This window comes from Sinohyriopsis cumingii, unplaced genomic scaffold, assembly GCF_028554795.1.
Source record: "Sinohyriopsis cumingii isolate HCF-2022 unplaced genomic scaffold, ASM2855479v2 utg003356l, whole genome shotgun sequence".
In the NCBI taxonomy this organism is placed as follows: domain Eukaryota; kingdom Metazoa; phylum Mollusca; class Bivalvia; order Unionida; family Unionidae; genus Sinohyriopsis; species Sinohyriopsis cumingii.
In genome coordinates this window covers 6,499-28,125 of record NW_028316466.1, presented here as the reverse complement: position 1 = coordinate 28,125, position 21,627 = coordinate 6,499, and the positions used below count along the sequence as shown (strand labels likewise).

At 39.8% G+C, this 21,627-nt stretch overlaps 1 protein-coding gene across 1 annotated transcript in view; it reads right to left on the bottom strand.

The window, feature by feature from the left end:
• LOC149769644 (hepatocyte growth factor receptor-like) overlaps positions 1 to 18,479 on the bottom strand; it is a 167,868-nt gene extending 149,389 nt beyond the window's left edge. Inside the window, exons 1-2 of the mRNA XM_089949788.1 lie at positions 17,176 to 18,479; positions 15,489 to 15,671 (exon numbers count right to left, since the gene is read on the bottom strand). Of these exons, the coding sequence (XP_089805914.1) occupies positions 15,489 to 15,671; positions 17,176 to 18,396 (1,404 nt within the window). The 5' untranslated portion in view covers positions 18,397 to 18,479. The remainder of the gene's footprint in view (positions 1 to 15,488; positions 15,672 to 17,175) is intronic.
• Between the last annotated feature and the right edge of the window lie 3,148 nt (positions 18,480 to 21,627).

Genomic DNA, 21,627 nt, shown 5'->3' with positions numbered 1-21,627 from the left:
AACTGGGTGAAGGAGTGGTCGCAGTAGCTGCGTCTGTGTGAAAGGTCATGATGGTCACTTCTTTTTACAGTCGATGACATGCGAAGCGTCGATCCAAGAATCAAAACTGGGTGGACATCCTTTCCAACGTACTTTGACTTCTTTGACACGTCGTTTACCCACTTTACGGGTTCTGCGTTCGAGAATGCTTTCGATGTCGTACACGTCGTCTTCTATTTTGTTGACACGTTGTAACTTGGGCAAATAAAACGTTCCTTTGAGCACTTCTCCGTTCATGTCTTCCAATTTATAGACCGCAGGATGACGGCCATGCACTCGTCCAGTGACACGAAACAATTCGGTGGTCCAGTTAGGTAAGTAACCTTTGTCAAAAGTGCGTTTGGTTTTGCCAATGCGTACCCAATCTCCTACGACCAACACTCCCCATTTCTTGGGGACGGCTCTCGTCGGGGACGAATCAAACAGGCGATCAGACACCAGCACTTCGTTCTCGGGAGTCACTTCTTGCGGGGCACGTCCAATGTTTCGATGGTAAGATTGGTTGTACGCTTGCACCAGGTAAAATATTCCGACAAGCGTTCTTTCAAAGTGCGTTGAAAACGTTCCGCGATGCTGACTTTGGTTTCAAGATTCTCGGTGGTAAAAAAAAAATGTAACGTTTCTTGAATTCTTTTTGGAAAGCTTGGTTCGGAAATTCGGTACCTTTGTCCGTTTGACATCGAAGAGCGTGACGACCGCTTTGTTTCAACACTCGTTGCAGGGCTCGCACTAACTCACCGCTCGGTTTGGAAGTAAAGGGTACGACCCAGGCAAATTTGGAAAAGACGTCGATGACACAAAGCAAATATTTGCAGTCACGATTGTAGCTGTCTAAATGAGAGACATCGGCTAAATCGGCTTGCCATTGATGATCGATGCCTTCCACTCGGGTGCGACTTCTGGCAAAACTTGCTTCGAATGGGTTTGTGTAAAGTGTAGTAGCTTGTTCTTGCAACCATCGTTTCACTTGAGGTAAACGGAGACTTTTCAGTCTAGTTTTGGCAGCACGATACAATTTTTGAACTCCTGCGTAACCTGCAGGATGGGAGGGATCGTAGTAAATGCTGGCTAACACTTTCTCCATTTTTCAGTTTCTTAATAAGGCACCCACTCTTCGAGGATGCTACTTTGTTTGGGACGAAAGGGTGGTTTGGAAACGTATTTACGTGTCCGATGTGCTACGGGAGTAGAAGTCGAAGGTAGTGGTGAAGGTGGCAATGGAATGGCTTTGGTCTTCTTCCTTTTTTCATTTCTGGGTACCCTTCTTTCTTTTTCACTTCTGTCGAAGGAGGAGTGGACATCATCTTTTTAACCCAAGCTTTCATTTCTTCTCGTTAGGGTGTGGAAGACAGGGTCAACAAGGATGCTGCAACCTTACTAGACATGGAAGCTGCTGACGGTGTTTGAACAACTTCTCGTATCTCTTCTTCCTCAAGTCTTCGTGAGGAAGCATCTCTGGTGACCCCTGAGGATGGTAGTAGTGGTGGTGGTGATGGTTTGGGGGATGGACTTTTCATCAAGGTCTTAAAATCTTTCAGACTGGGAAGAGCTGCTTCGTCTAAAGCTTTCTGGTGAAAGAGTTGCAGTCGTTGCAAGAGTTGACCGTACTTTTGCAATTTTTCTGTTTCGGACAAATCTTGGCGATCCATCAAGGTTTGCAATTCGTGCTGTACCTGGGACATCTTGCTCAAATTGGGATTGGGAGGTAAATACGGGGCGCGTTGTTCTTGCCAACGATGGTATTCCATCCGTCGTTTGTAAGGCACTAAAGCTAGTTTTCGTCCTTCCATGGGATGTCAGGGGTCAATTCTGAGATCTTTGGACTCCAGAGGGCCTTTTTATCTTGCTCCCACTAGTCCTCCCAACACGGTTCCCAAGACTCCTTTCAGTAATGGGCCAAGCAAGAGGGGTAAAATTCCTCCACGTTGGACCAACATCTTCTTCTTTTGGCGAAGGATGATTTTCTTTCAAACCATTTGGCGAAGAACGTGACGATGTTTACCTAAGCATTGTTTCTGGTGTTTGGACAAAGGGATCGTGCCTTTCAACACGTTCAAACAGCATTCGTACACGGTATCGATGACCTCTTTGGAGGCCGTTTGAATGAGTTTTTCTCGCAGGGTTGGAGAACATTTGGACAGGACAGATAACATGTCCCCATGTTTGACTAAACGTGAAGGCAGTCCTTTCCTTTTCTTTCATTGGGGTTTAGAAGAAGAATGTTTTCTGGAGGGTGACATCTTTGCTTGTGGGTTCCGGGACATTCACCAAACATACACTAACGTCGATGACTTAACACACACCCTTTTATCTTTTTGGGGGGACTATCGCTTTGTCATAAAGGTGACAATGTTTTTCCCAAAATCGCCAAGGTATCCTCCCCTTTGTTGGCGCCTCTTTTTCTTGGAACGACTGTGTCTTTTCTTAGGGTAACGTCAAGGCTTGGCTAAGCGCTTTGTCGGATGACGAGTCTGCCTTTGTCACTTTCTTTTCTGAGGATAGTGACGGTGTGCACCTCTTTGAGGTGACATCTTTTGGGAGTTCACTAAAACCCCTACTTGGTCGCAGGCCTATTTTATACTGGAACGCGTCGCCACTGATTGTCTTTGCGTCGTATCAACTTGAGGACAGGCATGACGCGTCGTGCAGGGGTACGCAACGGACTAAATCGAGCCAGTTCTTGCTTGAACAAATCCAGTAAACTCTTTAACATGCCCGATCTCTCTTGGACTTTGATTTTTGGAGAAGGTACTTTGTTAGAAGCGGCTACTGCCGCTAAATTGGAGGGCCCTGCCACTTGGGAAGTTCTTGGGGTAATCAACGGAGAAGTTATTGGTGTGATCAACGTCTCCAAATACTTCTCAGTTCTTGGTGTCATCAACGGAGAAGTGGATGAACCTGAGGATACCGGAGACGCTACTGCCGTTGCAGGTCGTGGTTTGCGAGTGTAAGATTGTGTCCTGGCCATAGTACCTCTCTTGCGACTAGTTTTCTGTGAGCTTTTCTTTTTCTGGGGACTTTTTCTCTGTTTCTTTTTTCGGGGGGGGGGGGTATTTTTCCGGGGTGGTGACTGGTAAGAGGAGGGTCCCGCCGCTGGAAAAGTTCTTGGAAACACGGGTCTCCTTTGGGTCCTGGTCTTGACACCGTGGCTCTTTTTCTTCTTGGAGCTTCGTTTGACTTTTTTCTTGGGGAGAACTTTGGGAGCATTAGGATCCCATCTTAAGAGAGAGCGAATGATGACCCCTCCTAGAGAACAGCTCGCTACAGGTTTCAAAATCATTTGTTTTTTTGATTTGTGTGTCGATGCGGGGATCGGCCAGTTGGGTCAAAGCGACTTTGTTTCGATCACAAAAGCGATTTCTTTGATGAGGAATCTGAATGATCCCTTGCAGTATATGACGTGCTGTCACCGTGAACCATCGTAAGATTTCTTTGAGACTAGCATCTAAGATACGAGCCCGTGTTTGTGGATTGTTTTCTCGACTGATGCCATACAAGGCACGAATCAGTTTGACGGGAAGATGCGACTGAAGGGACGTCATGTTCAAACTGTGTGAGACAATTGATAAGTGACCGAGGTTTTTATAGATTTATTTTGTAGGGATTAAGTCAAGGACGTAGACGTGCACAGTCTTGGCACCAGTTGTGAAACAATTGGATACGAAATCAATAATCATCGGGGGTAGTAGGTTTCAAATCGACGAGTAAATAAGCATGTGGAGTTTGAGTGGCATCGTCGTACGCCTGTGTCAGCCAAGGCGTTCCTAACTGCTTGGGTAAGACTTGCACTTGTGATTTATCTCGAGGACTTTTAAACAAGGCCACGTAATGCGCATTGAGACTAATCTTGCGATGGGCTTTACTTTGTTGAAACTAATTTTGAGTGACGTAAACGACACTGGCATTACGGTGATGCCCTTTGCGCGTAAACCAGTTAAATTTCTTCTTCGTCTTCTCCTAACATGTCATCGAAAATTACCAAATGGGTTTGACGGGAGTCAGAGACGATGCCGTCGTCTTCTCTAGGAATGCCTTCCACAAACACGATGGAATAGCCTTGAATTTCTCGCAAAAGGATGTATGCCGATTGCCACCCTTTGTAACACCACACGATGCGTTGAGGTGGACGATCGATCAAATGATGTTTATGTTCGATCAAACGTTTGACAAATTCGATTTTGCCTGAACCGCTAGCTCCAGCAATGAACATGCTAAAGGGATGGCGAAGATACAAAGCCTCCCAACTGGTACGATCTAAGTGTTCGTCATTGACTTTGACAGTAGAGGAAGAGGGAGCAGAGACAGCAGAAGTAGCCATTGTGTCAGGAATGTCACTTGTGACACGAAAACAGACAAGACAAGAGTTTTTTATACTTTTTTCAGGACACGTTTATTGAATATTTTAAACGTGAATACGAAATAGCAGAATACATAAAAGCCAAAGGCTTAAGTACAACGATAAAAGGCACATGAAAACCATCAACGTGGAATATAAACACACGTGTCTGTACAACATGTTCTGACCAGTTCTATAGGGGGTAAGGTCACACAAGTGTCCTCCCGAAAGGGTCTTTCAGACATGTCCACGATAGTCCTGTCCTGGGTGACGGGGACTTCTTCTTCTGGCAACGTCACTAACAAGGTTGAAAAGTGACTCTTTCCTTGAACAACTCTCGTGCATACTGGGCCACTTCTTGGGTCCAAACCTCAAATCCCCCTTTTTTCCAGGCACGGACATCTGTCCAATGGGGGTGTAAGTCACAAGCTACACACACATCGTCATACACGTCTTCGGTAGCTAAAAGTTGACGAATCACTTTTTTCCTGTAGAGGTCGAGAAGTATCCAGATGAAAACGCAAGACTTTGAGCAAAAGGAGTCTTTCGTCACCATTTAGGGCCATTTGGGTGGTAAGTACTGTTCGTAAAGAGTCCACAAGGAATCGGCTAGTAAACGAAATCCCAGAAAAGAAGTCACTAAGACACACACCACTTGTCGACCCAAATTGAACGGAAACAGTTCGTGTAATAATTGATGGTAATGATCCACGGTTTGAAAATGGTCATTGAGTTCCTTCCACGGAATCTGTTCAATCACATGTGAAAAAAGTCGTGGCATGGATTCCTGTTTTTATAGTCACTTTGCTTCGGAGGCAATACACGTACTTTCTTCCCAGAGATCTTCGTTCTCCAGTTGGACATTTAAATGCTCCAAACTGTAATCTAAACTTCAGAGGTCGTTTAGAAATGTCCTCTTCCGCTAAGTAGATTCCACGTAAAATATGTTGGTAATCCTTTTACTCGTCTTCCTCAATGCGTTGCACAAGGTGAATTTCGAAGTAACCAAAATGATGAACATTTCGATCATTCACTAACTCAAAGTGTTGAACAAGGTCTGACCACTGAAATAATTTCTGACGAATCAGTTCTTTTAAAACATTCAGGTACCAGTGGTTAAACATCTGGTGACGTAACGGATGCAATTGTTTTTTACGTTTGGCTTGTATTTTGACCAGTTCTCGGTAAATGCGTTCTCTCAACTCCACAGGCAAAGCACTAATGTTCTCTTGTAAAGTGTCCATGAATAGTCAGTCAGTACAATTGAATTTACAATCTTCTCCTAGAGCAAACGTAATCCACATATTAAGTAATTTCTGACCACTGCCATTCAGGTTAACGTCCAAGAATCTCATTGAACTCGTTTGATGTAAATGGTCTAGAGTGATATAATATGATGATTGCACACTTGACCCAGAAAAATCTAACACACTGGTAGACTTTTTTCACTTTCCTCTTGTGAATTTCTCGGCACAAAGGTTCTACAGTTACCCATTGCGATTTCACTCTGGCAAGTCCCTGCCAAACTTTCTTGCAAATTTTCTCTTGCAGATCTTTAGGTAATGATTCAATATCGTTTTTGAAATGGAGTTGAAATACTAATCTCGGTGATGTCCAACATTTGACTCCTAGTCAATCTGGTTTCTTCTTCAACGACATGGTAAGTTATTTCAATGTCTCGGTCCCACTAAGGGTAAGTAATGACAATTCGGTGACCATCGAGCATGTCCTAGGTAGGTCGAATCTTGTGGTTCCCAGTGGTGAAGTAACACACCGCAACTGAAAGACTTGACTTTATCCACTTCGCCCAAGTAGAAAAATCCGGCTGTGGCTAATTCTTCGAAGGTTGGTACTCACAGATACTCAGGTCATTTTCCCTTTGAACGATTGAAGACGATTTTCAAAGTCGCAGTATTCAGACAATCGCACTGGGAACGAATATTCGTCTTTCACAGGTTCGTTTCGATGAGGGTAGGGTGATATGGATAGGAGTTTGCTCAGGGCTGGATGACATCCGTAGGAGGGTAGACGTGAAAGTTGACATCCACATTTAAAATGAAACCCTGTAAAGTGTCCAAGAGGACGAGTGACATCGCTTTCGCATCCCTCAGGTTTGACACGCACAGCATCACTTTCCATGATAGGGGTAGTGACACTAAAGTTCCCATGATGCTTTACGGCATCACTAAGGTCACAACATTCAGCATCGCTCCCATCGCAAGGCTCACAATCGCATTATGCTTCAGAGGTCCCAAACTTGAATTGTGCCTGTCTGAACTTGTTTTGTGTTTCTCTCAAAGTATTCATCTTGCTTGCTTGGACTTGGTAGTCACAATGAACTATCGATCTTGCCTAGAGTTCCTTTTTATATAAAGACCAATATCGACGTGTCCATAGGGTAACGTGAAATGATTGCGAAGTCGCACTCACTTCTGGTACACGATTTGATAGACTTTTTCCAAGGGTCGACTGACGATGTGGTGAGTGGGTAAACGTACAATCTTGTTGGGTTGATAGGTGGTCACTTTAAAGTGTTCATCTTTTCCAGACTGCAAGGCTTCTTTCAATTCACCACTCGACTGGTACAATAATTCAGAGTCAATCCTTTCGCTTTACATTTCGTGCGCACTTCTCCTTGTTTGTCCCGGTATTGATAGCCGTAAATTTTAGGACCGCCACTTGCAAAACTTAGAATCTTGTCGTCGGGGTACTCGTCTGTCCAGGCTCCTAAACGGTCTCATTCGATGTCAGGGTGCTGTTGATTTGGGTGATAGATGTAAATGCAACTGTCCGTGTCAAAGTACAGGACACGTTCCCCTAACAGTTCTAAATCTTAGTACAGTTTTAAGCGTTCATGAGCTGTCACGTAAGCCGCAATGATGACATTTCCAAAGGGGTCGGCTTCTACAAAGTCCAGATTTTGTTCGAAATTGACTAAGATCAAATCCTCGCGAACGATGTCCACGTGTTTCATGAATCTGGTTTTGTCGTGAATCATCTGAATGTGGCGGGAAGGTTCTGTCAAATACTCCGTCTTGGGTAAACACGGTCGTTTTGCCATTTTACCCCACAAGCGATTTAACATCACTTTGGCAAACGATCGTCTACCTTCGTTTTTCTCGATGAGATCTAAAGTAATGCTTTCTTGTGCCTAGTACTTCTCTTTGAATGTCTTTTGGTCTTCGGGAGTGTGACACCAGGAAGGAAAGACAATGGCTTCTTGCTTGAGTTTCAAGAAGGCATCCACGTAGTCGGCGAAAATGCCTTTCTGCTTAGGGTCATCCTTGTGGTATTGTTGTGTCTTGTGAAAATGAAAAAATTCGAACACTTCTAACAGTTGGCATCCCATGTCAAGATCTTTGAACAATTCTACGCTGACCCACGTCCCCGTTAAGGCACGTTCTTCCTGGGTGTGCTGACAAGGCTGGTCTCGGTTACACGTTTCGGCACAAGTACGGCACAAAGGAAACTTCAGCTTGTCTTGACAATGGTGAAGTAGCACGGGATGGTACAAGTCGTTGGGAGGCAAAACTTTGCACTTGATCAAGCCTTCGTATTGTCGAATGTTGGCCAGGTCGATGTGCTCCGTCAACAATTGTGGGTGCCCTGAAGGAAAGCGACAATATTTGCACAAGTAGGGATACAGCGAACACATGTACAAGTATTTAATTTCTTCTCCTTTCTCTTCGTCGGCTTGGTACATCAAACAGGTGGCATTGGTCCTTCCTCAGTACAAACCATCCCTCGGATTCAGGGGGTCTATGAACTGGTAGCTTTCCACGGTGCATTTAAATTCGGGATTGGTTTTCAAACGGCGATCGTATTCGTGTTCCCACATTTCCACCACTTGGTATCCTTGCTGTTCTAGCTTTAGGCGTCGCTGACAAGTGGCCTCGTACAAGTCTTCCGTAGTCCGTTGTAAAAACTGATTTGTATTGCCACAGTCAGGGTAACAACCGTTAAACTCGTACACTATCTTGGGATTTTCTAAGGCGCAGCCATCCACAGAATGCGTTCCGATGGTCTTTTCGCCCTGTCCGTTGCGGTCATGCTGATTACATTTGTCTTCCTTGTCGCACAAGTAATGTAACCAGCGTAGGGCTTTGACCGAGTATTGACGTTTGACATAGTTGGTCGTTTGAGGACTGATGACAGCCACGATGTTTTCAGGCATGAATCGTTGCCGGTAAACTAAGGAACACGCTTTGGCAGTGGTGCAAGCTTCTTTCAAAGGATCGACCCCTCCGTGTTCCATGGACAGTTCTCGAAATTTTCCACAGCGACTTCGTAAAATGTCCATGTCTGAACGACAATACTTTAATATTTCTTCCTGAAAGTCGAAAGGGTCCGAGGCATGGGTCTGGTACCAAGCGTAGAAAGCTTCTCGTTGTTCGGTACGCATGTTGTCGGGGTCGTAGTCTTTAGCATCCGGCAAATGGGGTAGAACAACATGTTGATTGGCTCCTGCATTGAAAAAGTCAGGAAAATACCCTTTAGCAATTTCTGTCATTCCAAAAGTTTTAGGCATTCGACTCAAAGGCATGGTCAAGTAACTCATTGAATCTTTAAACTGTACTTGTACCACTTGCATGAAAATGATTTTGGCTCCGTTCAAAGTGACTTTAGGACGCTCGGTGCCTTGTTCCGTATAGTATCTCAAAAGAAACTGTCCATCGTATCCCGAGAAATTGTGGGCCATGACTATGGCATGACGATAACAATCTCCGCAACGTTCGATGTCCTCTTGGCTCCACATCATGTCCATGGGGGTCTAAGACCCATCGGGCGAAATCAGCTAGCGTGTTCGGTCCTCGAAAGATTTTTTCACCTCCTCAAGGAATCTGAAGATAGGTTCTTGAATGCACTTCTCACACGCTTGATGAGCCACGCAGAAATTAGGAATGTGAATGCTGGTTTCTTTTTAGTTATTGGCAATTGAAAGTCTATCTCTTTTCGAGAGACATGGGTGGCCCTGAAAAGGGCCTTTGGGGGAAGGAATGAGTTTAAGCAATCAACTGTAACTGTCTTAAGCTTTTGCCAAGGCCAAGGCCTACTTCTGGACTGCGTACTGTTGATGATGATGATGATTTAGTTGAAATCAGTCAGGGTGGTACGGTAGGCTTAGTCACGGGGTTGGAGTGTTTAGCTCGGGAAGGTCGTATTCTCTTCGGTCGTAATAAAGAAGTCTGATACATTTCTTTCACACTTCTTATCTCTGCTAAAATGTCTGACAGTACCGTGTCCGGTTGACTTTCACACCCTTGATTCTTTGCTGCTGCTGCTTCTTCTTCTTCTTGTTTCTTTCTTACCTCTTCTTCTTGCTGCCGTTGCTGAGGAGAAAAGCTTGTTCAGCTTCCTTTTGCTGTTGTATACATTTCTCCAATTCTTCTTTCTGTCTCTGTCGAAAATTTTCCACGTACGGTAATGAAGGAGAAGGTGACGAAGGTTTCGGAACAAATTCGTGCGAGCTAAGAAAATCGACAAAATCCCAATTCACCTCTTCTGAAAGTAAGTCCGGGTTCCCTTGGGTAGTCTCCACGGCTGGTGCACCCCAATATTATCATTTTCAGAGTTTCCGTTATGTTGAAAAACAGTCACATGGATTGACTGCAAGCAGGCGCTAACGAATCTATATAGAACATGTGACGTCACAGACTGCTCTCTTCGGATTGGACGTGGGATGACTGAATTTTGTAACGCGTGTTTGGATTGGTTAACCAACTCAATCCGTTTCAATCCAACCTCTCCTTATAAATAAGCGCAGTTCACTGCATTCCTTTACCTGTTATCGGCACCCCAACATGTGGACCACAGTTGAATCGTCTACTTTGATCTCATCGATGATGTTCCGGACGGACATATGTGTCCGATCCAAGTGGGCTATTGTCCATAGCACAGAAACAAGTCTATGGATACGAAGGATTTATGTGGAGAGGCAAGGACGCCTAAAGAGTCTTCTCATTTATGGCCCTGAAATCAGACGTAGTTTGAGGACAAGAAGAAGACCAATGCGGTGCCTTCTGTGTTAACAATAGGGTATGTTAACATAAACCCAAAGGCCCTTTTCAGGGACCCTTCAATGTCTCGAAAAGACCTTGATTTTCATGGTTAGCCGTTTTTTTTATAAAAAAATAGAGACCCTCCCTGTTGAAATGTTCCCATGTTCAATTTCCGTAGTCCCATAAGTTCGGGACCGTATTAAAATAGGGTCCCGACCCTGTTCCATTTCCTTTGACGCTATACAGACCCACCCTGTTTAATTTCCCTTGACGCTAAACAGGCCCACGATTTATTTCCATGTTCAATTCCCCTTGTCGCTAAACAGGCCCATGATTTATTCCCCATATTAATTTCCCTTGTCGGGGCCCCGAGTGGCCGAGTGGTCTAAAGCGCTCACCGTTACGGATCACTGCCATCTCACCTCTGTCTGCGTGAGTTCGAGTCTCAGGCTCGGCTAACGTGGGTACGTGAGAAAGCCTGCCAGTAGCGTCTCGTGGGTCGGTGGTTCTTCCCGGGGTTTTCCAGGGTTCTTCCTCCACCAATTATACTGGCCGCCATGTATAGCCTATCTTGTGCCGAAAAATGGCGTTAAACCATACAACAACAACAACAACAACAATTTCCCTTGTCGCTAAACAAGCCCACGATTTTTTCCATGTTAAATTTCCCTTGTCGCTAAACAGGCCCAGAGGGTCTGTAATGCTAATTCCTATTGTCGCTGAATCGCCCCTCTTCACTACTGACACCTATTCCAGCTACAGAGACTGTTGTAATTTATCATCATATGTCCACCCGACCTGTGTCAATTCTTGCCTGGATTTCTAAAGCATTTTAATATATTTTAGGTGTACGATAACAACAGTCTTCGTAACCATTTCTTTGTATTTATGGAATTAATGGCTCATATGACTTCTAATCTGCATATTATAGAAATGAGTCTAATAAACCAGTCAATATAATTCCATATTTCTTTACTTTCTGAATTTCAGATCAAATTGATAAAATCAAATATATTCTCAAGCGAGGTATCACCTAAATGCACATTCTGAATGTCCACAGGAACATACATATACCAGTAATTGCCTTCCTCAAAAGCATTGCTATTGTATAAGTAACACAATGCTCATTGTAACAAAATGGGATTCCAAAGTTCAACATTTGTTTAAGATTGGAAAGAACTACATATACATGTTCTGGGTTGCCAGAAAGTGTATTATCCACATGAAATGAATAAGGAGCAACCTTGATATGCAACATTCATAAATCAAATTTGGATATAACACTGTTGTGGAGTGACTTCTAAATATGTCAGCCTCTTTACCAGCTTATATGGACTAAGTTTCCAATTACTACAAATTTCACTACAAACGTAACTGTGAGTTTGATTTATTAATGTGGCAAGAACGTGTTGTATTCTTGAAAAAGTCGTCGATGTACTTTGTCTTTGTTGTTTGGTGAAGATGTCAAAAGTTCCCATTTATGAACTTTCCGTTCAAAATATGTTGGCTAGTTGTTTTGGGTTTAACGCCATTTTTCAGCAGATTAAATGATATTCATAGTGGCAGGTATAGCTAGCGAAGGAAGAACCCGGAAAAACCCCGTTAAGACTCACCAACGAGCGAGAAGCCACTGAAAAGCTTTATCACATACCAACATTGGCCGAGCCCGAGACTAGAACCCACGCATACATATGTGGGATGGCAGAGAGAGGTAAAGGCAACCTCTTTAGACCACTCCGTCAGCCGGGGCCTCTCAAAATATGTACTTTTCAAAGTATTATATTCAGTTTTGAGATTTTGAGTCGTGTCAGAAACCAAAGGATCCAACGAACATGGAAAAGAAAATTTCCTGTGAGATAGAACTGCAGAGACAATTTGAAGAAATTATGGTCACAATAATAATATACACCTAGAGAAACATTACAAACAAAAGCCTGACTAATATCCAGGTTTCCGACAAATATCAGCACACCAGAAAATCAATGACACGCACACATATTCAATATGCTGTATTTGGTTGTTAACTTGTTATTTTTAAACCTGAAGATGAATATGCTTTTATTTCTTCAACTAAGATGTTTGTTGTGCAATTTGCATATCACATTACATAACATGATGGCTCACCCTTGATCTCGCAATCTGTGAAGGACATTGCAACAAAAAATCTGAAAGTACCAAAGCTGAATACACCTGACCCCTCCCCTCCCCCACCGAGAAAAGGCATCCATTGAACAGACCATATAAGTCCTGCGAAGAATTGACATTGTAACGAGTTTGTTAAAGCAATTCCTTTGGCAATAAAAACAAGCAAATGAAGAATACTTTCCCCAGGCACAGAAATATTGTTGTATTTGGATTCTCCTGTGTATGTCACCGTGGTGCGATACAACATCTCGGCTAAAACAAAAGCATTATCGTTTCTATCATCCATCTGTTAAAAGAAAATATGTGTACCTTCTATTGAGGAAAAAAAAAACAATTTTGCGAAACATCAGTTAAGACTTCGGAAGTTTGAATCTTTCAAAACAAATGCCGCGTCTTGAAAACCTTGATCAGTAAACTTTCATTAGATTTTGAAATTTTTTATATCCTCTCACACAGAGTACATTAGACTTTTCAACTTATTTATTTGATCGATGTTAAATATAAATAGAAAAATTGCATATATACACGTGTGTGGTGGGTGGGATGGAAAAGTTTCCAATTTTGATTAATTAGCTGATGTTTTTTCTCCTATGTAATCATTGTGTTCCTTTCTTGCAATTATGCTCTTTTACTTTAGTCATAGATCTACCTGTGATATATAATACATGATAATAAAATCTACATTGGGCCTGACCTGCATTCATAATTTCAAGCTGACATAATGATTAAAAAATATCATAGAGTAATGTCTCTCGGAATGGGAAATAAAAGCGCAAGTTGTATCACTTGATGAGAATCATTACTATTCAAGCATATAGAGATATCATGTACAAAGTAAGTTTGATGTAAATGGTATACTGAAAGAAAACTATCTTGGTTTTCAGTAATTTCAATCAGTATGATTTTTGTCTGCTGCTAATCTGTAATTCTGGATTTTGTATTTGTGATTGTACATTTTACCATTCGACTGTCCGCAGAAGCATTTGGCTGAGTCTGTTGGACTACAGACATATTATGGATGCAACGCATCATGTTATGGCACAAACAAACACTAAAACAGATATGTACTATGATGGAAGTCTTTATTTTCAAAAGCCCAAAATAAAATTCCCACAAGAGTTACGTAGTGTTTAAAGTAGATTATTCACATCGCCAATATATTATTTTGAATGTCGATTAATGTTGTTCTACTCGCTCAAATCATAAAATATAAGTTCTGTTACATTCAGCAACGTGTTTCCTTATACAAAAAAGTGTCATGTATAAGTATGAGTAGAGTGTTATTAGTTGTTTTGCCTTAACATTGGACATTCTAACCACAACATCTATATACTTATTCCTATATACAAATCAAGATATTTCTATCCTTTGGCAAATTAAATCAATCCAAAGAGTTTGGTAGGAATAGTTGATGGAAAACTCATATTATTCGGAAGAAACCATGTTTCCTTTCTTTCACTCAGAGTGACCTATTGCTGCAGTGACCTAAGCGGTTTGACTTCACAATAGCGTACACACTGCAGACATCGTAGCCCTCTGACTTGAACATTGTTAAAGCTTCTATAAAAATCCTAATCACACATCACTCGTAGTGATCTTGACTTTCACCATTTGATCAGAACGTTGATAGAATCCTTCCTATATATAAATCAACATCATTCTTTCTTTTACCAAATGCAATCCATCCAAAGAGTTTCTCATTTCACTCACTGTTATCGACTGCTTTAAGTGGTTAGACATAAGCATAAGCTTCCACACTGCAGAAATCTTTGCGATATGACACACACACACACACACACACACACACACACACGTGCGCGCGGTGATCTTATCTTTCACCATTTAAGCAGAAGGTTTTTAGAACTCTTGCTTAATATCGGTACCACCCACCAACGAAGCGACGTAACTATAAAGGATGGAGAAGTCAAGTTACTCTGTGGAATCCGTTTTCCTTCTTTAAGTCACAGTGTCTTGACCTTTGTTTTTTTAACCCAAAATCAAAAGGATTCTTAAGCGCCAGTAATCCACAAAGTTTAATAATAATAGATGGTGGACAACTAAAGTCATAATTTGGAAACCCAAATTGGTAACGGTCAGACGGAAAAATAGACAACATAGCATGCTCCTCTTTTCGTGCACGTATACAATGTTGCTGAGAAGAAAAGGATCTTTGTAAAGGGGATTAAGTAGTAAGGTATATGGGAATCCTGGCTCATACGTAGTATAGTATATGGGATTCCTGGCTCATCAGGGACATGTTTTATTTCTAGATCAGTCTTTTTTAAAATGTTATTGCCGACTTTAGAACGTTTGACCACAAACACTGTTTTAAGGTACTTGTTACCAACATGTTTTATTTGCTCAGCTTTTCAAAATGTACCTATTTTCATCATTTTTTGGTGATAAATTGTGGGGAAAAAATCAGCACCAAAAACTCATCTTTGTGTCACTTTTGACCCAAATGTTATACCTTTTCACCCTTTAAAATAAACTCTACCAAATTCCTTGCCTTTTGTGATAACACAAAAATTAACATTTGTACCTTGTGTAAAGAAAATCGATATAACATAATTGCAGATAGATTACAAAATTAAGTTTAGTCATTTTATATTATCACAAAAATAAGACAACAGTTTATACATTTCAAATTAGGATAGAAAAGTAGAACCATTTTTGAAAATTGATTTTCTTAAAACTAGTTGTTAGTGGATTTTTTTCTCCAGCATATACAAAAAAGAGGATATAGTGAATTTTGAAAGAAAAAGTGCTATACTGTACAAAGTTTTAAATTGAAAGTGATTTTAAAGATTTGGAATATTTTAGTTTTAATTGACCAGCAACTGAAAAGAGCTCATTCACTCCCAGCTCTTCTCCTAACCCCTTCCACTTTGAGCCAAGATTCACATACACACTATTTGTATTCAACTATAAATTGGAACATAAATAAAGGTGGAGTGCAGTTTTCGTACCTTGATAATATGTCCATTTACAGTCCCAACAAAGACAAGGGTATCTTGAGATTGCGTAGTGACTGCCACCGCAGATACTGTGGTATTGAAGGTTATGGTTGCCTTTGTTTGTATGGGAAACATTCCATCAATGGGGGAGTTGATGCCATAGGTTCCACAATAGTTATCATCAATAATGAATGACTGTAATAATAGTGATTGTTAGTTACTGATACATTGACAATTTGTATCAAGAAATGTTAATCGTAATATATTAAATTAGATACCACATCGATAATTTTCGGGAGGTTTTACATAACCCATATAAGTAATAACGAAAAATGACTCTGAAAGCAATATGAAAAAATAGGGAATTGTTGAAGGTTTAATTTAGGATTGAGGGATATGGACCAATGCCCGGTTATATTTTTAATGGGTCCAGAGCAGGTTTTGGCGTACGAAAAGTTGGTGTGGTGTCTAATTTTTTAAACAAGAAAAAGAAAATTATTAACATTGTACTAATTTCACTTTATGCAAGATACAATACTGAATATAAAAAATAACAAAAATGATTTAAGAAGTCCATTCTTTATCAACATGTTCCCAACATTCAATTAAAGGACTATCCTTCCTTCGATTTAAAGCAAAATTAGTTGTTTATGCGAGATAGGTTTAATGTAGATATGTAAGATGTTTCTCCAGGTGACTTAAACTTACTAAGATAATTATGGTCTTTTTAGATTTTTGTAGTAACTGCTGATTTGTTCTTTTTGCTTAGGGAAATTGCTTTGAATAGCATTCTGAATAATGTTGTAAAGAAGTATATAATGACATGGAAATGAAAATCACTTCAATAATATCTATATACAGTGTAATTGTAAAATCACCTTTGCTTCACTTGATTGTCTTATCCTTTTACAGACAATGTACACTTTTCTACTTGCACAATGTTCTCACCATAGTTATTACCAAACATTCAATCAATTGGTTCCAGTGGTGGAAGAGAGGGAAGCAACCAAGGACAATTTCTACTGGATGGTATCATTTTAATTATGTTATAATTTGGTCAAATGTTCGAATAAATAAAACGTCACGAGCATGTTCATGAAACACCGCTTGTGAAGAACTTTGCATATAGCAAGAATGGATATAATTTATCACTGTGTTAAATATAAAGTCACTAGTAAGGATTAGTTCAACCGATCTAACGTAACTCCTCACCCCATGTCATTGCTCTCAGTTATTCAAACGCTCATCAACATAATGTATATTATAGACACCGAGATGAATTTAGAACACATAGCATAAGGGGTGTGGAGAAAAGCAACATTTGTATCGATTCCATTGACACTATGCATTGTTGATAAGTCTTATATATATGAGTGGATCATAAATTACCTTTCTTGTCCCATTAATGCAAAATTACATACTAGATCAGACTATGAATATATGAGAATTTTATAATAATAATAATAATAATAATAATAATAATAATAATAACCTCGTATAATGTTTCAATAAATGGGTACACTAGTTTAATCCTTTATTTTTAATATCAGAATTTCTGTAGTAATTAATCTTCTTCCGAATGTGTGAACGTTTTGATGAAGATAACGTGAATACCTATACAGACTTAACAAATTTGAAGAAATACTTAATTTTAATTTATCTCAGCTGGTATGCAGATTAATAAGAAAAACTAACTTACACTGTTCATTTTCTGGCACGCATCTTCTGTTATAATATGAGATGGTCCAGTATATCCAATCCCATCGAAACAGACCTTTATGTTATAAGTAAATATCTGCTCAACTTCTTTCAATGGATACATACAAAGCGCTGAGTCACTTCCAGGAATGGCTGTGTTTGGGTTTCCAATACTGCATACAACAAATAGAACATCCTCATGTTCACTAATTCTCATCCTCTTGGCAAGATCTGGTCCTGCCTTAGCAACATAAGCTGCCTGGACCAGATTGTAGAGGGCCGAATTGTGCTTACATTCAAGCTGCACTTCGGCATATGAAGAGTAATCTTTATCTTTCTGACAGACACGAACCAACTTCGAAATGTATGACATTGTACTAGGGTTCTGCTTCTGAACAGTAACAAAGTAACTAAATTTATTAAAACTGAACCCATAAATGTAATTGACTGGGAATATATTCATAAGCATTGTCACAATACTTTTGGATGAGCTTGTTTTTATGTTTTTGTAAAACAAATCAAAAGTGTCTAATTTGCGGCTAGCTAATGCAGGGACAAGATCGCGGAATTCTGACCGTCCATCATTGGTTCTAGAGGCAGCAACATAAAGAACCTCTGACTGGGAGGAACTATCTGTCGATCCTGGTGCAATGAATGCTACTGTGGTGCTTTTAGCATCATTTGCAACTACTGGAACGTAAATATCTGGATCCTTGCAGTCAATGTCACTTAGATTGTACCTTTCACAGATGCCATGATATAGGCTTGAACACGCAATTAGTTTATTATTCTTGTAATCTATTATCAAGGCCTTATTGTAAGTATTCATTCGCGTTTTGGGTTGATCACATGATGCATTTATGTTCAATGGCGGGCAGTTGGGATTGTCATCTTTTGGCCCTGTTGTTGCATTCTTTATCAAGGTCAGGTTGGATGAAAGCTGATACAAATTGTTCATTGCACCTGCGTAAACATATCCTGTTTTCGTGTCTAGTAACATATGACTAAATGGTCCTTTGGTGGAATCGATCTCAAACTTGTTGACTATATAGACATTTGCCCATGTTATCATGGCAATGGTTCCTAGCAACAACACCAATAGCACCTCCATCTTGAATGTGCTGCCCAACATTTGTACTTGCTGCCACATTGGCTGAAGAAGAAAAACAGATATCATGCAAGTAAATATCCAGGCCTGGGCACTATAGAGAGTGTTGACCATGTTTTCACGGCAATGGTTCCTAGTAACAATACCAACGTCAGCCCCATCTTGAATGTGCTGTCTGATATTTGTACTTGTTACCAGAGTCCTTGAAAAAGAAAGGCATGAAAATGATACAGATTACGTGGTGCTGAACACCTAAAAAACTTTATAGTGGGCAAATGAAGATATGTCTTATGTTAAATAAATGTACTTTTATCAAATTGATTCCTAAATATCTAGCATCGCAATGTTGTAATAGTTGATTTGTACAAAGAGGCGTGTCATACCGTCTTTTACGACACACGGTAAATACAATATTATCAGTTCACACGAATTTCACGGAATATAGTGTCTTACATCTTCCGCATGCTATGACGTCTAACTACAACTATCATATCTGACTTTCTAGAAGAATACGAACAATGTAATACTCAATATTACGTTGCTTAATATGTGTACATATGTGCAGAAATCATTCCTACGTATCCACGTTTTTGGCGTTCACATAGAGGTATGCGTTTTTTAAGTAGGTACATGGAGTAAGTATGCCCCCATGGTACAATTCCAAATGAATTTCTGCATGTGTCTTGCGATGGCCAATCAAGGTCTACATTTAATTGGATGGGGTTCTCAAAAGTGTACAATCTTTGACACAGGAACTGAGTCCCCTGAGGAGTAAGGATGAACATGTGGCAAAGGCCAGTTGCATTAATACATTTGTATTGTCTTGCCCAGTAACTGTATATGCGATGCTAGGGTGAAGATCTCATTACTTTCCAAGTTATGGCATAGGTGATAAATTCCAGGGAATAGTGATCGAGATCGTAGTCCAAGTCAATGGCATGTATAAACTTGTTATGCCAAGTAAGTGTATGTGGTAAAACGCACTTTAAAAATCTCATGTGCTATGACTATCCAACTGCTAAAATTTAAACCAATTTGTTTCATCATGAAATCCATTGGTTTACAACTCCAAACTATGGCCCACCACAATCTAATAAAACGAACATACAATTTTCATAAATCGTGTATATATTCAAAGATTTGTAACAATAATTCAAGTTGGAATAACAGTATAATCCATGTTCGCAAACTAAGACCATACTCTGTATAATCACCATACCATGTCATGTATAACTTATTCTTCCTTGAATATTTTTCTGGTTTCAGTTTTGTTATATATAGCAAATTAGCTCAAGCATAATAAGACATATGAATATACGAAAATATATCCAAAATGTCACGCTCATTATTGATACAGAATAATCCACGATTTAGTGAGACGGTTGTATAATTAAGTGCATGATATATGTACTTTTACTAAACTCGCTCGCCTTCAACTTGAACGATGTTATTATTTAGGGCCTTATAGTGAGATAATGCTATATGTTCTACATTCTCCAAATGGCAACACCTGGTATGCAATATCGGTACATTTGGAATTAAATCGTGTGGGTCGATTTCATGATTGACATTTACATATTTGTTGCTAACATATTATTCTATTTTAGTTTACGTGCTTTAAATGCGACTTGTCCCACAAAATGTGACTCAAACACGAGCATTAACAGCAGTATTTGAATTCATATATGAAAGTATGATGAGCATTATCATCCACTTTTTACTTCAAATCTCAATATACCATGAGCATTATCATCCATATTCTGCTTGAAATATCAATCTATTAGCATTATCACCCACAATAACTTGATCAATAGTCATTTATGTAGACACTAGTAATACATGGTCTACCTGAATATTACTAACCAACGGGTCCCAAAGATTTTGACATTTTGTCAAAGTACGACGTCTGGAACTAAGCAATGTGCGCACATATTTTAATATCATCTGCACCATTATAAAAACTACTGATATTTATACAAAGTTGTGTAGAGTTCTTTCTTACACGAAGAACAAACCGTGGTAAATATTTAGTGAAGGTATTTGCCTAAGAACAAAGGTTATGGCGCAAATTAATTGTTTTTTGAATCACAATCACCATTGATGTCATCATTAAAATCATTTTCCTTGGCTTAACGGTAAGACCTCCATAAAATGTCGTTAAGGTACACACTCTAGAACTAACGCTATTATGCAAAAAGCGTTGTCTTCTTTCATTCAGAATCACATTGGATTTTGACCTCTTGATTCAAAATCAATAGGCTTCATTCTTACCCAAAGTGTAAGACATCTACAAACTTTGATGAGGGCATATGGTAATGAGCTAAAATATATTTGCAGAAATCAGATATTGTCTATCAGTGACCTTGACCTAAGAACCCTAGACCTATAAATTAATACAATTCTACCTTTTTTCAAGTGTAAGCCATCCACAAAGTTTAGTTTCTATGATCCAGAAATAAAGTTCTGGTTCAGAAACAATTTTACTTTTGATACCCATAGTGACCGTGACCGTTGCCCATTTCCTTCTAATCGACGGTGTTATTCCTTATCCCCAATTAAAAACATCCACCAAGTTTGTTCCAGCCTTTTGTAGAACTAAATGGAATTGTCCTGAAGCTATTTTCGACCTTGAGTTGTCGCAATGATATTGACCTTTGGCTGCGTGACCTCAAAATGGACTACTTTACTCCTTACCATAAATGCAGTCTAATTGCAATCCGATAATGCTAGATGGTAGTAAATAGGACATTCAGACAGACCGATTGACAGACGCATGGATGAATGTCATAACATCATACTTTACCTTATAGCGGGTTTGCTATAGCAACAACAAACTTTGCATACACGTTTTGGCATCCGAAGCACAATACTGGAAATTTGCTCCAAAACTGCTGGAAATTTAAACGCAAATTGCCGTGTTTTTCCTTGCATTTAAATTCAGCCAGTTTTTTTGTCTAAATATAGCTAGTGTACGAGATAAAGGATCAGAAACGAAAACAATTACTTGTATGCGAATATTAATAGTAGAAACAATGAGAACCAAACTCGATTAATAACTTTTAAAAGCACTTCATCATAATATGTACACTATCTGTTGAGGAAGGTTCTTTCTAATATATGCCTCATTCTGGCATACTAGCTGCTCATCTTCCGTTAAAGTCTATGAAAACGATTTCAATACTGATATAATTTGTAGAATATTCACAACATGACGAGTTCTGTTAACATTCGAGGGAGAGTGTATACAATTGTTAATGCATACTACTGCTACTACTACTACTACTACTACAACTACTACTACTATACTACTAATAATAATAATATTAATAATAATAATAATAATAA